This window comes from Lichenostomus cassidix, chromosome 6, assembly GCF_008360975.1.
Source record: "Lichenostomus cassidix isolate B80296 chromosome 6, HeHo_3.0, whole genome shotgun sequence".
NCBI lineage: Eukaryota > Metazoa > Chordata > Aves > Passeriformes > Meliphagidae > Lichenostomus > Lichenostomus cassidix.
In genome coordinates, this window is record NC_139487.1 from 16,490,681 (window position 1) to 16,508,785 (window position 18,105).

At 40.5% G+C, this 18,105-nt stretch overlaps 1 protein-coding gene across 1 annotated transcript; it reads left to right on the forward strand.

Moving 5' to 3' along the window:
* The first annotated feature begins 7,290 nt into the window (after window positions 1-7,290).
* On the forward strand, window positions 7,291-17,983 carry ACTA2 (actin alpha 2, smooth muscle). The gene is made up of 9 exons (XM_085065299.1): window positions 7,291-7,416; window positions 9,973-10,144; window positions 11,823-11,951; window positions 13,295-13,405; window positions 13,888-13,972; window positions 14,056-14,217; window positions 14,462-14,653; window positions 15,572-15,753; window positions 16,544-17,983. Exons 2-9 carry the CDS (start codon window positions 10,016-10,018, stop codon window positions 16,685-16,687), a joined length of 1,134 nt encoding a protein of 377 aa, XP_084921425.1. The 5' UTR covers window positions 7,291-7,416; window positions 9,973-10,015; the 3' UTR covers window positions 16,688-17,983.
* The last annotated feature ends 122 nt before the right edge of the window (window positions 17,984-18,105 follow it).

Consider the following 18,105-nt stretch of genomic DNA (forward strand, 5'->3'; position numbering starts at 1 on the left):
TTTTCCATAGTTCTCATGACTGCCTGAAAGAAAGAGGAAGAAGAAACTACCTTATGTAACTAAGATGTGTCTGCAAAGCAAGGACCAAAAGCCTGACTGTTTCATTTGTCTTATGAGGCTTTAGCATCGTTTGGGGAGCAGTTTATAAATGGAATATGCTAGAGCATGAGAAATGACCAACCATCATCAGCTGTCAGTCTCCTGGGGCACCTCACAGATAACAGGAGGATCTTCCAGGCACAAGCAGCAGCCAGAATGAGTGCAAGAAGGTGTGGCAGAGCAGGCTGATGCTGCACATGGGACAGAGAGCACCAGTGAGGTTCTGTCCTTCCTGCAAGCTGCAGTGAGTTAGGCACCGCCTAACTAAGGTTTGTCTGTACCTTGTTTTCATCAACCAAAATGGCATTCAGCATAAGTGCTATGGATGGATGGGGTAGGAATCCTTTTGCACAGGTCACTGATGCAAAGAGCTTTCTCAAAGCTTTGTATTATGAACAGGATTCTGTTGGAGAGGACTCTGCTTTATCTTAGATCTATACTGTAGGTTGTAACAAGTTATAAAAATACATACACGCTCACACACATTTCATCTGTGACATTTTTCTGTAACTTATGTTATTGTTCAGATCACTGATAAAGGCATTAAGGTGTTTAGCTGGTGGTGGGTCCCCCGGAATCCCACCCACTCAGCAGTGATTTCCCTGCCCTGCTGTGCCATAAGGCTTCAGCTTCAGAGGTAGTTCTCATGCTGCTCTGCATATGTCAGATCTGCATTTACTTTTTTTCATATTTTTGAATGTAAAAGGGCTTTTACAACTATGTTTTTATATCTCAAAAAAATTACAAGCCATTTTTATACACCCTTATTCTCAATGTTTATTATATTATCTCCTTTTATTTTTTATTATTGGCAGCTGTGATGGGTGGACTTAGAGCAGTGTGTTCATCTGGCAAGTTTGTAATTAACTACTTCTTGTCATTGCATGCTTGAAATTTTTGTTAAACTGCCTTTCTTCCTGGGGAAAACCCCTCAAGCATTTTTAAGGGCTAATGAAAGTAAGTGTTGATTTTTCTGGAGGCACTTTGGAACACCTGTGTGGATGCAGGCTATTCTTGCCTGCTGCAATGTCCATGCCCAACTTTATTGATGGCTCTTTTAGCATCTTATTGCAGTGGAGTTGAAATCAAAAAAGACCCAAACAGTTTTGCAAACTTTTGAATTGACTTCTGACTTTTTTCTGGTACAGAAAATGCACAAAATGCATGGTACAGAAACGTTTTAAATATGTTTGCATTTGCCACATTATTTTTTACTTTTGTGTATAACAGCATACATTTCATATAAGGACATGCCAATTCCAAAAGGATATTTCCTTTTTATCCTAAGGTATTTTTAAAAGTATGTGCTCACTTTGGTCACAAAGGTGGTAGAATTTCCCCTTGTGTATTTTGTACATTCTTTGGTTTGTTGCCATGTAACACTCATTCCTTCACTGTTATTCAGTGGTTCTTGTATAGATTAAAAAAAAAAAAAAAGTTCAGCTGTGCTCTCAGCTGTTTGTAGGTTGTGCTGAGTGACTCATACAAAAGACAAGGAAGTTGCAGTGGGGCCACATCTCCTTGTCCTGCCCAGCAGTGACACTTAAACTCTGAGTGCACCAAGCTCAGGAAAAAGGTCCTGGAGACCAGAGCTGGGACCTTGGCAGAGGCAGGCACTGGCTTGGTGACATTTGTGGTGAGAGTGATTCCATAGGTTGCCACCATCCAGAGCCGGTGGGCAAAAAAGCTCTGTTGATCACAAAAAGTTAAACTCTGGCACTATAGCAAATTATTGAATTTGCTGGTGAAAGAAATTACCTTGTAGAAGTCCTTTTCCTCATGATTTGCTGGAGAGCAAATTGGCTCATACAGGTGTTGAGCTGTGATATATCCAGGCATTCAGAGTCCTCAGGTTTAATCTGTAGGTAATAGCTCCATGGAACTCACTTCCAGAAGTTTCTCTCACGGGAACTGTCTGATTTCCTGTAATGTGCAAACTCACCTTGAAATCTTGCTCTTGGTGAGATAATAACAGGACAACCACTTGCAAAAGTGTGGTGGGAACTGGTGTTCTTGTTGCCGTCAGTCTGGGAATGTGTTGGCTGGGGAGCTCGGCAGTTGTTGTGGAGGAAGGACCCCTGTGCTCTGCACATCCCACACACATGCTGTGCAGGTCTGACTCCCTTACAGGACTTCATTTTCCACAGCGCTGTGGTGGGAAGATGGCATTTGCATTCTGACAAGTTTGGATAGCATGTTACTGCGGAGGTTCTAATCGTCCAGGGGAATCTGGCTCTGCAGAGAAGTTCCAATGTAACATTATTGTGAAACCTTATCTACAATGTAATTTTGGACAGGTAAGTCAGCAGGAGCTGTGCACAAGCTACTGAGGTGCTGCTGTGGGTTTGCACACAGTGGGTCAGAGCTCGGCCCTGGCCTGAGGGCTTATTCAGGATCTCTGCTGGATTTGCAGCTCTTGGTATGGACAGTGTTCCTTTGACTGTGCTCCTGATATAGTTGATGTTTTCTTTGTAACATTAGGCGTGTCTACACCAGCTGAAGTGTGAGCTACGGGTGATGCCTTGCAGACAAAATGTAGAGCTTATTTCTACAAAAAACAAAAAAACCATTGTGCTGGGCATTCAAAACTAGGTGTTTAAAATATTTTAACTATTAAGGAAAATTTATGGAGGAAAAATATGAAATATATCTGCATCTATTATGCATGAGGATATGGGTACATACTCCTGTCTCAAGACATCTTTCTCCTGCATGAAAGGATATAGGAAGAAAATTACCACTATAGGCATCCTGTTTCATTCCAAGCATCTGCTATCAGGAAATCTGAGAGACAGGATGCTAAGCTATATGGATATCAGCCTGACCCAGCAGGACTTGTGTTTATGTTCTGTTTATTTATCTAAGAAGGATGATGAGGGAAACATTATCTCATTTTTATTTTGAATGTGTTCCTTTGATTTTAAATGAAGGATAATTTTACTGCATTACCATGGAGGAAGATACCTTGTTAAGAAGATGGAGGAAGGTTGTGAATTAATATTCTTCATCAGCCTGCTTAAATGGTACAGATGGCAAACACTGTCTCCTCTAGTTCTTGCAAAGCACTGGCAAAACTATTTTCCAAACTTTTTAGGTTGAAAATTGACATAGTTGAAGATGATTAGAGCAATTTTGCCTTAGTTGTTAGAGAGAGACCAGTGCGAGAGCCTGACAATCACAGAGAAAGCTAATCTATGGGTCTGACAGTTTATGGTTAATCTGACACTTTACAGATGCTTACTGTGTGACAGCTGCAATGAATCAGGTTATTAGAGTGACTTTCTGCTCCCTAAAGCTTATTTATTCCTGTCTTTCTCAAAATAGGGGGTGGGGATGTGTAAAGCCTATCAATGAGATAGAGGAGAGGGCCTGAAGCCAGACAAACCAAAACATTTAGAGATTCTGCTAATGTTACGAAGATGAAAGGAATCCCCAAATAAAAATGAGCCAGAGACATATTTAGCAGAGCCTCATTCCTAAACAGCCAATTGGAGGGAGGCAGGAAGGTCTCCACACACATCTCAGAAGTTGTTTTCCCTTATAAAGTAAAGCAAAGGGGTTACTTTATTCACAGTCTTCTATAGACTGGGATAAGCCTGCAGCTTCTGTCCCCCTTTACCAAAAAAGTATGGCATCAACATGTTGGTGCTGGGCCTCTGAGCTGGCATTCTTCAGGCCAGCTGGAGCCCATTTCCTGGGCATGGCTGGCTCTACAGCTCCTGCTGCTGTGGAGTCCCAGGCACATTTTGTGTCCACATGGCAATCACAAGTTACTGAAAAAAAAATAGAACTTAAGGAAGGTGTAGCTAAGAATTTCCACTGATATACTGAAAGATGCTTGAAGTCAATAGGAGTTTCCAATGTGCATGGAGCTTTGCTAGTATCTCTATTAAGAGATCAGGGGGAAAGATACTAAAGTGAGAGACAAAATTAATTTTTCCTCTTCTTTTTCTTTCTGTGATTGTACTCCAGACATACTCCTGTGAGGCAGACTGCAAAAGGGTTTAGCATGGAAAACCAAAGAGGTTCTCAGGAGAAGTTAAATGAAAACTATAGGTTTTGGCTATAGATACAAAGAAAGAACAAGAACCTTGGGGTACAGACACACCAGACAAATTGTGCTGTTGTTTCTGTACAAATGAGTGGGATAAGGACTGAAAGATAGGCAGCAGAAACTGGTGATGGAAATTTTGGAAATGGACTCCAGAGGGAAAGCTAAACTACTTTCAGGAATGGTGTTGCATTCTTTTTCTTGAAAAAGAAACACACAAAAAAACCCAAAGAGAAAACCCAAAGCCCCTCATCATATATATGTGTGTGTATATATATGTGTATTTATATACACATACATATTAGGTTTAAGCTCTAATTTGTCCATAGCTGCAGAGGAGGGTTCAGAGATTTGAACCCCAGCATTTAGGCTTGATTATCAGTAGACCTTTTCTATTCAGTTCTCTTTATGTTCTCATTCTGTCACATGCCAAGTACATTCTCCCCTCACCCCCTGCCCCTCTGGCAATGACCTCAGTTGCTGAGAAGAAAGGTATAAACTTCCAATGCCATTTTTTTCACATGAACATTTATGTATAGAAATATCTGTGTGATCATGACTTCCGCATGGAGTCGCTAAATAGAAAAGAAATTCTTTTATTCTGTAATGTCCCTCAAGCTGGACTGACCTAATTTCCTTGCATAGTTTCACCTGTTTGCCTTCCTTCCTTCCTGCCCTGGCACTTTCCATAAGGTCCCACTGCAGAGATGAGCTGCCTGCTGAGCACTGCTCTGGAGCTGTGGTTGGGCAGCACCTCTGCATTTTCCCTGTGCTGTTTCTGAGTATCCATTCCCTACTGCTCAGTCAACCTCTGGGCTTACCTCTTCCTTCTAGTCTGCCTATTCCTGTCTGTAACAAATATCCTTCATACAGCTGGTCCTTCCAAAAAGCCAGTGCTTACTCTGCATCACTGTATCATCAACTGCCTTCTCTGAGTGAGACATTATTTGTTTCACTTTCAGATTGTTTTCATGAGCACCCTGAATTCTTGGGTGCCCATGACAGGGAAGGTGATGTGTGATCCCCACCCAAATGGCCATTCCTCAGAGCAGGTTTCCTTTTCCCAAGAGGCTGCTGCTGCCATCATTGCTACCAGCAGGAATTGTGGTATGCACCAGGATAAGGTTACAGGTATCACAATGAAGCTTAACAGAGGTGCAAGTCTCTTGTGTCAGTGTGGCCACTGTCTCTGTAATGTTCACAGAGGCCTCTTGTAGAAAATGGCATTGCCTATATTTCTAGCTATGCTGAGGAGCAGTGTGGATAAAGTTCTGCTGAAGGGTTGCTTACTTGGCTCTGCAATCCAACTTGTGCTGTACCTGCCACAGCACAAACAGCATTAAGTTTTTTTGGGAGTGTGAACTTCTGCTCAGTAAGGCAGAAAGTTTGGATTTTTTTGAATCTTTGTCCCAGTCTTGGTATTTTCCAGGTATTTCAAGGATGATGCTTCTGAAAACCTTGGATTGTGTTACTTCTGATCTAGAAAGTAATTGATGTTTGTATCAAAATCAGACATGAGACTGCATTGAAGGGTTCTGCTGTGTGAAATTCTTCTTCCCCTTGACCAAGGGTCCCTGATCTGATACCATATGTTCTACATGAGATATGCAAGTTTTCTCAGCTATGTTATTGAGTGTTGTTTGAAAACAAAGAATTTGGCTTTGGCTATCCTTTGAATGTTAGTTGGAGATATGTAAAAAGGTGCCTGTTTAGATCCTCAGCTTTAGGTTGCTTACCTTGGTGGGTTTTTTCTTTTTTCCCCCTTTTTCTTTTCCTTTTTAAAAAAATATCTCTGTCTTTCACCCTGATGATGGAAGTAGAATAATAAATAGCTTTTGCATAGCTCATGTTCCAACACTTGTTAGCTTCTGTTTCTGACTCTCCAAAGCAGTTACATTCCTTAAAAGTTCCTTTCCTTAAAAGTTAAATTCCTTCTAGTGTTCCATCCATAATTCTGCCTATTTGCTATCTCCTCTAGTAGCTTATTCCTTAAATTTTCACATCAGAAAAACTTCCACTGTGGTTTTATGGGAGGTTTTCTTGTACCAAAGCTACTCAATTAGGCAGGAAGCACTCCATAAACAAATGCACAATGCCTCTCCCTTGTAACAAAACTCACAAAGCAAGGATCTCACTTGGATTCCCACATCTCTCTGGTCTTGTGTGCTTGGAGAACTTTTGAATTTGTAAGGTTTAGTACTGGAGTTAAGACATGATGTTTCTGGTCTTTTGTACAAACTTAATGACACAATACTGTTGGCTATGAAAGAGCTGCTTCACTAGAATTTGTCTGTTCAGAGAACAGTTGGCTACAGCTGTAGAAATCCAGGCCTGTGCTGAAAATAACTTGTACAGTGAGAACTGTTCCTTTATTTTCTAAAAATGTGTTCAGTGGAAAAGCTAGCTGGGGTTATAAAATACAACAACTTTATTATGAAAACTTTGAGTTTATGACAGTCCAGAGTTGTGGCCATCAGTGGAGAAGCACTAGGACAAAAGTGGCCTGCAGGTAGTAGGGCTGGAAAACAAGCTTTCAGAGAAAAAAATGGATTCTAACCCATCACAGTACAAAGGGGATCATAACGATCTTTTAACTGAACATTTTCACAACCTTCAAAGACTTCTCTGTGAACCTTATACAACTGCAGGTACCTTTTTTACTACCCTTAAGCCTGTGGGCAACACTTACTATACAAGCAAAATGACAAGCTATTAAAGAGACTTTGTAGAAAAGCTGAGCAGCTGTTTAGCTAGCCAGAAATATTTATTCATTGTTTTTATCAAAATCTTTAATGACAGCAAAGTGTTTCTTTAAAAACACTTTCCCTGTTATAAATGACTGCTCTTCCAATTTCTCATTCTGCTTCTTGGATGTTACTGTGAAGTCCTGGACCTCTCCTGTTTGAACACATTATCATCCTGCCAGAGGATGTCTATTGTGGGCACACTCTCTCTGTGTTTTAGCAACTCTCCTGAAGTTTTAAAGTGTTTATCTTACACAGCTGAAAGCCTCCTCCTGTTTCATGAGCTCTACGCTGGAATGCAGTGGAAGAGACCCAGGGCCTGTGGCCACCCAGATTAGAGTTTTTTGTATTAAGGTCCCTATATGGTTCTGTTAGAGACTTCGGGTCTGTCTCTGTCTGTCTTTGCTCCTTGTTTGGGAGGCTAGTGGGAGGAGAAGAGCTGAAGGGGCTATATAACCTCTGAGGTTTCAGATACAGAGTGTACCACCCCAGAGCAGCCATCCCCAGCCAAGCGCTGTCAGGGTAAGTGGCACGGAACCAATGGCATGATTTACACATTGCTGGAGGACTTCAATTAAATAATGTCACATGGAAGCTATTCAGGAAGATGTACTGCTGTGCTCTAGTTTGCTTAAGAAACTTACTTATTAGAATTGAGTTGATAAAATACTTGTAGTATCTATACTGAATATTTGTTTTATATTCTGAAAGGGAAAGTTCTACCCTAATAATTTTGCTGATTCTACCAGCAGTTCAGCAATTGTATAAAGAAATGGTTTGTGTAATGCCACTGTTGGAATTACAGCTATATTCTAGTTTAAATGAGCCTGTGTGACATTGGGGTGTTAGTTTGGGACAGAATGAAGTTCCTGATGGGGGATGTAGCAGTGTTTCTTAGCAGATTTGTTTCAGTGCTTTTAATCCAGTGTAAGGTGAAAGAGTGTTTCGGGGAATGTGACTGCAAGAAGAGCTAGAAATATGCAAATTAGCAGTGTCTAATAGGATAAAATGAGGATGCATGTCTATTCATCCTTGTCTCTATGTATATGAAACTACTGTTCTGTAAAATGCCACACATTTCATTAAGGAAGAGGCTACACACAGTACTTCTTGTGGAGCTGGAGTTCTCTCAGTAATTTGTTGTGGAGATTGGTGAGGTGATTGATTATATTTACATGTAAAGCAGGGAGAAGAAAGAGGTTAAAGACTGTACTGTTTACTTGGAAGAAAAATTTCCTTTCTTCCACAGTACTCAGTGGCATTTGCTGCTCTAAGATCTTGCTACTGCCTGCCATGGCAGTCCTGAGCTGTAACTCATTGGTTGGTAGCAGAGCCCTCTGTCTGATTTTTCAACTTTTTGTGCTTTATTACTAAATATGGTTTTCATTTAGAATCCACTAAGCTCAGAAATGTAGCCTTTCCTGCCCCCTTCTTTCCCCTCCCCCAAGTGATTTTTGGCATTGCATTAGCTGCATTGGTTTGAGCAACCCCCCTGACCTCGAACGCTGTTCGAAAAACAGACGGCTGAAAAGCCTATTTCCTAATTAGGAAATGGTTTGTCCAAACCAGTCTGTTCATTCATGTTAGATAATAGTTGTACTCCATTCAGTAAATATTTTAATATAAAGAGCCTTTTTCCCCTGGAGTTTAAAAAATGAAAAAATTGCAACCTACTTTCTGTCCCCAATTATAATGATAAAATATCTGGAATACAAAGTTAGGATTTCCCTACCCTTGTCTTCTCCTGGGAGCTCTGCCCACGCAGCCTGCAGGAGCAGGGATGCAGCCATGTCTCGTGGCTGCCTGGCTGGGGAGAGACAGAGGATCTCAAATGAAGGATTTGGGAGAACTCCCCATGCTTGTTCCACCCATTGCAGAGACTAAACAGATTGTGGCCTCCCTTGCTCACTGGCCATGGCTCTTGCTGACCCCATTCTCATTTCTGCCTGCACTTCCAATACTCCTGCAGCAGAAGGTTTTGGAGGCTGCATGCGGAGCCAGCTGGTCCATGGATGACAGCTGTCTCCTTTAGCTGTTAACACACTGCAATTTGTTGAACTCTGCATGGAAGCCCAAGCTTGGAGAGGGCCAAGTGATTCCCTACCACGCTATAAATTGTGAGCAAATAGTTCTTCTTGAGTCCTGGTATTCAGTGCTTGTTTCTGTAATTGACTTTAATACAAAGCCTTCAAAGCATTTTTATTACCCATATTATCTTCCTGTTGCCAGAGGAAGAAAACAGTTTCTTTTTACTGTCCAAGGAGCCAACATAAATTGTTCTGTCACTCTACAAATGTAGTTTATTAGCTACTTTGGAATGATGATAAAGCAGACATTATGGCCTGTTTTAAAGCACATACTGTCTCTGGCTTAATTTTAAAGGTGGGTTTATTTTTCTGAATGATTAGGGGAGAACTGGAAAAGGCTTGCTCTTTTATTTTTTCCCTTTTTAATTGGGAAAAATTCTACTTTTATAAAAGTTTAAATGCAAACTTAATTGGCCCTCTTCACCCCATAGGTTAATATCAGCATTAGGAAAACACCCCTGGTACATGCATAGCATTTCATGTAGTTAAGTTTTGGGAAGCCCAAGAATAGAAGGGGAAGTTGAAGTGCTCTTACCTTTACCAGCTATCCACATGTGACAAGATTTTGTCAGGTTGATAGAAAAGCAGGAGAACTTGTGCTGAATTCAATTCAAATGGATCTTTGTTTTTGCAGCTGTCAGTCCAGAGTTCTCTTTTATTTCCCTCCCCCAGCCGTGGATTTCTGTGACCAAATTTAGATAAACATTTGCTGCTCCCTGATCTCTCAGCCCGTGCCGCAGGGCTGGAAGTCTCCTCTGGAATTCCCTGGATAATCTCTAGTGCACACAGCCCTTTGGCAGACATGGTTGAAACCTCTCAGGCTTTCAGAAGGAAGCCCTTTCCCTCCCAAAATCCTGCAGTTTTCACCAATTCCTGGTGATTCCCAGACTGGGGCCATACCTTGCAGGTTCTGGTTGCTTCCATAGAGCCAGGGTGGCTCTGCTCCTGGAGTGTGATTTTTGGTTTTAATTCTTCCCTGCTGTTTTCACAGGGCTGTTTTCTGTCTGGAAGGCCAGCAGACGCTGAGGTAGAAGATGTGTGAGGAAGAGGACAGCACTGCCCTTGTTTGTGACAATGGGTCAGGGCTCTGTAAAGCCGGCTTCGCTGGAGATGATGCTCCAAGAGCAGTTTTCCCATCCATTGTGGGTCGTCCCAGGCACCAGGTGATGAACCACTTCAGTTATTCCTTACTGGGCTAGAAGTCTTTGCTGCCCTGTCCCCAGCTCTTCACCCCAGGGCTGTCTGTGTCTGGGGCTAGTCCAGCCTGGGGTGATCTGCGTAACACAGTATTTCCAGGCAAAATGAATTCAACAGTGCACTCACCTTTGTCAAAGGAGGGCTCTTGCCTTGTGAGAGGAATCCTTTTAAAATTTTTCACTCCCTTCTATGCCATCTTTTCCCTACCCTTTAATTTTGAATCACCCAGAGAACCTGGTGAGTAAAACCAGTTTAAAGAAACCTAACCCAAAACCCAAATAAGCCCAACACAGGAACATCTGGAAATCCTGACTGCCCTTAAAGATCATAATAGGTAATGTGTGGAACACTAAAGGAGGAAATAGAAGTTTTCCATCGGCTTGCTCCTAACCTTTCTGACTTTATTAATTTAGCTGTATCAGAAATAGGCACCTGTTTAGGGTTGAGCTTCTTTAGCTTCAAGGTTTACATTTGAGTATATGATGCATTCCATTATATTTTAATAGTTTGTAAAATACATTTGTTCAAGCTTTTAAATAAAGAGAGTTTATGAGAGAGATCATCATTAACATGAACTAGACTAGCTTGTCTAAGTCACAACAAATGAGTCAAAGTAATTAGCAGATCCACCGAATTGCTTCTATGTCAGAGGCAAGCTCTTTGTAAGATGTGGTGCTTTATACGCCCAGCAAATGCAGTTTAAGCTCTCCAAGACTGGAGAAATAACTGCCTTTCAGTATAGAAACTAGGACTGGAGGGCTAATTGAGGCCTCTGGGAATTACCATAATTTAAAAGATGTATTTAAATACTATAATCTGTTGCTAGTGTGAATGATACTAATTGCTCAAAACCAAGCCATCTAGTTACAGCAGAAACAAATACAGATTTCAAGAACCTTTCTTTCCTGATCATGTAGGACAGAGCATCCCATCAAAAATTGCAGATCTGTTTTTAAGACATAGAATTAGAGATGCCAAGGTTTGGAGTCTGTAATGACTAAGTTCTGACAGGAGTATTATGCACTCAAAGGATCGTATTATATGCTATTTTTTTCATTATTTCTGACTTTAACATAGAGACTAGTGTACATCCAGAGTAGTTTCCAGCTTCTGGTCCTTTATCCATTTCTACAGCATCCATGAAAATACCTGTAAAGAAGCCCATACCAGTAGATTTAAATTGTCCACCCCTAATTACAATATTATAGCATTCAAAAAGAGGATTAAAAAATGTTGAAACTTAAGCTTTGGGAAATGTAAAGTGTGTATCACTCTCTCTTGACCCTTAGATGGCACAATATCACTTTCTGCTTTTACTCCCCTTTATTATACTTTAGCAGACAGTTCATCCCTAAACAATAACAAAAATTAAAACAACTCAATTTTTCCACTTTGTCTTGATGCATTTAGTATTGTACTTGTTATGTTTACTTAAAATCTAGTGGAAACATGAACTCCAGAAATTTAATAACCAAACATTTAATGCTGACAATTTAAGAGCAACACATAATTCTCCATTTGTTAGCATTGATAAACAATGTTGTAATTAGTATAACACAACTGGATTTATTTCACAGCTAATGTTTTGTCTACTTTGTGTCTACTTCTCCCTGGGAGACTAACACAGTTTGTATTATTTTATAGGGTGTGATGGTTGGTATGGGTCAGAAAGACAGCTATGTGGGTGACGAGGCTCAAAGCAAAAGAGGAATCCTGACCCTGAAATACCCCATAGAGCACGGCATCATTACAAACTGGGATGACATGGAGAAGGTATTCCAGCTTTGCAAAGTTGATGTGTATCATTGTAAAACAGAGCTGCTTGAACCAAATGCTTACAGAATATCCACTAAATTTAAGATGAAAGTGTTGTGCTATCCAGTCTGGTTCAATGAGAAGTTTGTTAACAGCCAAGGTTAACATGCACTTAAAACTTGAGTATCACTAGGAGCACATCAAAATTATGATTGGGAGCTCTTTTACTTCACCCAGATCTTTGCCATTTACTAAGAAAGGGGTGGGGGGAGAGAGAGGGGAAGAAAGAAAGAAAAGGAATATATCAATTTGCTAGTAAAAAAATGGAACTTAAGAAGGTATCTGTTTCTGCAAAAATGCAAAGCATGTATGTGATTCTGATGTGAAGGGCACTGTTTATACACATACTTTTTAATGCTTGAAGGATTATCAATATTGCAGTGCTACGCATCCATTTCAGAGCCAGTCTTTGGATGAAAGGCTTCCAGAACCATGTTTATAGTCATAATCTGTACAGATGATACAATTTCTAAGATTCTAAAATGGTATCTTCATTTAATGTTGTTCTGTGAAAATAGGGCTATTTGGGACAGTCAGGACGTCACAACACACCATAAGTGTGTGAAGTCACACAGTACTGAATGACTCTGTATTGTAGATTTTACCTGAAAGCAAAATCTATTATATGCCAAACATATTAACCAGTCCCTAATCACCACCAGCTTGAAAACAAGCTTAGCAAAAACTTCTTGGCCTTCAGACTAAAGTCTCTGGTTGTTTCACTTATCAGTAATTTTCTCCTATTAATAATTTCCTCCCTGCAGTGCACTTGGCCTCAGATTTTTACAGCTTGTAGGAACAAGTCATGTGGAGGTGATAAACACAAGTTGACTTTCAACCTCCCAAACCATTTATCTTCATTTCTTTTTAAGAATTCTTGGGCTGGCCTGTACAAACCAAAAGATGAAGCTGTCAAGAGACCCATTATCTGTTGAACTGTGTGTATGTACTCTGAGTTGTTCTGGAACTGTTTCACTTTCAGTCAATATTGAAACAGCATTGCCAGAACTGAGTGTGTCCTGTTCTGTCTCTTCTACTGTAATAACATATTCATTTTCATTAACTTACGTGTCCTTAAAGTAAGTCATATATTACTGGTAGTAAAATCTGAGGATAGTGCTTTTCTTTCACAGTTATTCTGGTAGGGTCTTTGAAGGCTGTAAGAACAACTGCATGAGAAACATCACCAGCCTCTATCCTGAGTTGTAAGCAGAGTGCTGGAGATCAATATGTGTTTGGAAGTGATGCTGAGCTGCTGATTGATGGTGTTTCTTTCCCTTGGCTTCTCTCATTATCCTCAGATCTGGCATCATTCTTTCTATAATGAGCTCCGGGTTGCACCTGAAGAACACCCGACTCTGCTGACTGAAGCACCACTGAATCCCAAAGCCAACCGCGAGAAAATGACCCAGGTAAGCTCACACAAAAGCTATGGAATAATCCAGCCTTGTCATTCAACAGGACGTGAACATCATCATTTCAGTCAGTCATGCTGCCCAGCAGTCTGTCTCTCTCAGTTATGGAAGATGGAAAGTACACAGTGACCACCTGTCATATTTACATATTATTACATATAGTTTAGAAAATCATTGTATCTACTTTGAATGTGAGTACTTCAGTCTGTCCAAACTTTATGTCGTCTTAATCTGTTTTTCTGCCCAGGCTCACCACAAAATTATCTTTAATACTTGCATGTGGCTATATTAATATGATAAAGATATAAACCAAGTACAGGGAGATACAGGACAAATATTTTTGGATTTAGATTTTGTATTTTCTTGTTTTTACCAATGATTGAGAAATATGGAAATCTTGTATTCTACCTCTCTTCCAGTAAATTGCTTCAACTAAGCTAAACCCCCATGTTAAGACAATTATTTTAATTGCATTTCAGATTATGTTTGAGACATTCAATGTGCCAGCCATGTATGTAGCTATCCAAGCCGTTCTGTCCCTCTATGCCTCTGGACGCACCACAGGTAAGCCTCAGGGGAACATGGCATGGATGTGTGAAATAATTTCATGGGTATGAGGGGATGAATTTTCTGTTATCTCCTCAAAGGGATCGTGCTTGACTCGGGGGATGGTGTCACCCACAACGTGCCCATCTACGAAGGCTACGCCCTGCCTCATGCCATCATGCGCCTGGACCTGGCTGGCCGCGACCTCACCGACTACCTCATGAAAATCCTGACAGAGCGCGGATACTCCTTCGTGACCACTGGTAAGGACATGCTGCTGGCCAAGAGGGAGAGCTGCTCATGTGCAGAGTCCCTACTGCCTTAGGACCATCTGTGGCTCTGCAGTAGAATAGGCACGAGAAGGTCTCCAGCATGGAAATCCCTTGAAAGAATAGCAGAGGATTTATTTAAAATATGGTGAGGGAGTTGCAGGATGAAAGGGAACAACCAGTCAGCGTGTCTGGGTCCTTCCTGAGTGCCATTCTAAAGATTGAATCTCCTTTACAGCGGAGCGTGAAATTGTCCGTGACATCAAGGAAAAGCTGTGTTACGTGGCCCTGGACTTTGAAAATGAGATGGCCACTGCAGCATCTTCTTCCTCTCTGGAAAAAAGCTATGAGCTGCCTGATGGTCAGGTGATCACCATTGGAAACGAACGCTTTCGGTGCCCGGAGACTCTCTTCCAGCCATCTTTCATTGGTAGGTTCAGCGGCTGTTCTGCCTTGGTAAACTGCACTTAAATGCCAAGTCCCTATTTCCCTTTGCTTGTGCTCCATTACTAACTGACCCAGACCAACACACAAGTGCGTCCTAGCACCCATTATAAAATAATCTTTCAGAACAGGACTATTAATATGGTGTGAAGAACTTCATGTTAAACAATTAGGCAAAGTGCTTTCCCAAAATAAACCCTCAATGTTTATTCCTGCCTTCTGGCATTGGACCTGTGCCATTTTTTATGTTTGAACTTGCTTGCCAGGAGTGGGAAGAGCTGGGAGGGGCAGGCAGGCAGCAAGACCTACTTTTATTTTTCCAAAAGACTGCTCCAAATCCTGAATCCACGGTTCATCGCATTTTCAGAGCAAAGCCAAGACGGTGCCATGCTAATCAACATCTATGAAGGCAGATTTGCAACTAGGTCACACAGAAATCCAGTGTCAGTTCTGCCAATAGGCAGAATTACAGCTCAGAAATAAAGTACTTGCATACCTAGAGGTATTAGGCCATATTTTGACTGTTCTGTCTCTGAGTTGACTTCATTTAAAAAGAAAAAAAAAAAGAAAAAAGAAAAAAGAAAACAAATTATTTCAAGACCATATAAGGAATTCTTAGGACAACTGAGATTGCCTGCAAAAACCTAGCGGAAACTTTACTGTTCTACACCTTAAATTTCTTTTTAAGGAGGAGGTGTGTATGTAAGAGGGAGAGGAGGGCTGTACACCAAGGAACTCTTAAGCAAATAATTTAGGCAACTGCAGAATGACTTCCCAGATTTTCAAAGCTCTGAGACTGATGTCTTCCAAAGAGTCACTAAACTTCATGTCACCAGTTCTGTGTTAACAATATTAATTCTTTGTATGGAGTTGCTTCCTCAGTGTTCTTTTGCATCTTCCCCAGGCATGGAGTCTGCTGGCATTCATGAAACTACTTATAACAGCATCATGAAATGTGACATAGACATCAGAAAGGATCTTTATGCCAACAATGTGCTGTCTGGAGGCACCACAATGTACCCGGGTATTGCAGACAGGATGCAGAAGGAAATAACTGCTCTTGCTCCTAGCACCATGAAGATCAAGGTATGTATGGTGCAATCATTTGTAGACTATATGAATTGGCATTTACAAAGTCCTCAAAGATCTAGTGAAACATGCAACACTTTACAAAGTAAGTGCTTTTAACCTATTTTGAACCATGTCTGGATTATCTAACAATCACCACCTGGTAACTTTGGTGCTGGAACATGAGACCTTCTCTTCTTTCCTTGTTCCTGTTGAATTTTGTCAAATGCCCTAATGTGCCCAAAGAACAAGCAGCATAAACGGACCCAGAAGCATAAATTTTCCTCTGGGGCTGTATGTGAGCTTCTTCAGCCCTTCTAGTCTGATGGACATGGGAGAGAGGAAATGCTGGTTTTGTCTTCAGATTACAAGTTCAAAAAAGAAAGAGAGAGACAAACCAGTCTTTATTCTGCCGCTTCAAATCTTCCATTCTTTGCTTTACAAACATTTTATCAGCTATACCAATAGGAGCACTCCATAGGTCACTCATTTTTCAAGACATTGTGGACTGTCATTATATGTTTCCAGAACAATTATCTCACCTTTTCTCATATGTAGCCGTGAGTACATGAATGCACCAGGGATAGGGGTCATTGAGAAGGCTGACTCAGGCAGACAATTTGAGGGTATAGATTAATATAACAAATTGTAAACTTTCCTTCTTGCAGCAAGGGATAGCTGTAATAGCACTAGCACATCTATGCAGTGTCTTTGTTAATATCACATATCACTGCTTTAGTATTTTTGTATAAAAATCTATTTTATTCACAGTAGACAGTTGTACTTAATGCTTTTATTTCTTAAACAGATCATTGCTCCTCCTGAGCGCAAGTACTCGGTCTGGATTGGAGGTTCTATTCTTGCCTCCCTCTCTACTTTCCAGCAGATGTGGATCAGCAAACAGGAATATGATGAAGCTGGCCCATCCATTGTTCACCGCAAATGCTTTTAAATTGCTTTATCTTTATGTCTCCTCAGTGCGAATGTATTCAGGGAAATACATTCTTACAATTTCATTCCGTAAATTCTTCATCGTAATTAATCTAATTAATTGGATACTGTGTATTTCTTAAAATAAATTTTAACTATGCTATGAAATTGCTGCTCCTATTTAAAACAAAAACAAAAGCCAAGCTGTTCATGTGTGGAGATGCCATCACAGCTGGCTTGAAGCTCCATCTTGTGACATGAATTTATTATTACACTGTACTGGCCTTAACAGAAACAGTGGTACCTTCAGCTCAATGATAGCAATGACAGAGAATGCTCACCTATCAGGCTGCATGTTCTTGATGTTTAGCCTCAGAAAACATTTTAATCTGCAAACAGAACCAGCTGTGATTTTTACAAAGTTCTGGGCAGTACCAAAAGAGCACAGCATCTGTTCAATATCAGGATGAGCATAGGCATGCTGCTTTGCATCTGCTCTATCTGGAAGTATTATCTATCCACATCACTCCTTACTTCACAGCTGTCATGCTGGAAAAGCTAATTTCTTACAGTGCATGGCCCAGAGGTGGACAATGTGTACCACAACATTTCTCTGTTTGTTTAGATATGCTTCCTTTGGGAGCATATCTAAACACTAATGATAGGTCAAACATATGACTTCCCTATTGTATGCCCTCAGGATGAGTGTGGACTATTATTTTTATTTTGTGATTTCTAGCAAGATCTAAAGGGTAATTAAGCTGGCTTAATACACTTTCTCTTCAGAACTTTTTTTTTTAGGGGGGGAGTTATGTATTCAAAGTAGCTAAAATAACTTAGACAATTTTCTTTTTCTGTGACTTTCTGATTCCATTTATAATCTTAAATACATCAAAACTGATACTCAGCTAGACATATATGCACAGAAGCTGAAGCCAGTAATACTGTCTTAGAACTATATATATATGAATAAAGAATTCACTGAGACAGACCTGGAAAGGTCACTTCTAAGGAACTTGCTGCAATCTGTATTCATTAGAGTTCAGGACAAAGCATGCTATTTATTTTTGTTAAGCTATTTTCCTCTCTAAACTCCATAGTTTACCTGACTTGCCTGTTACTTGTTATCTTTCAAACTGTAAGCTCTTTGCAACAGCACCTGTTATTTACCATGTCTGCATAACCCCAGGGCTCCAGACCTTGTCCAGCTTCTGACTGTTAGCACATGTTGCAGACCTCTTTGTACTAACCTTATTATTTAAAGTATAGGTCATCTGGGTTCTTGGAACAGTTACTAAATAAACTCTTGTAAAATCAAGTAACTTTGTATGGTTCTTCCTTCTAACTCTGTCTAGATCTTTTTATCTAACTCTAGATAGATCCAGGGAATCCTTTCCAGGATACGAAGGGTCTTTCAATTTAAAGTTTCTACTGGTGGGT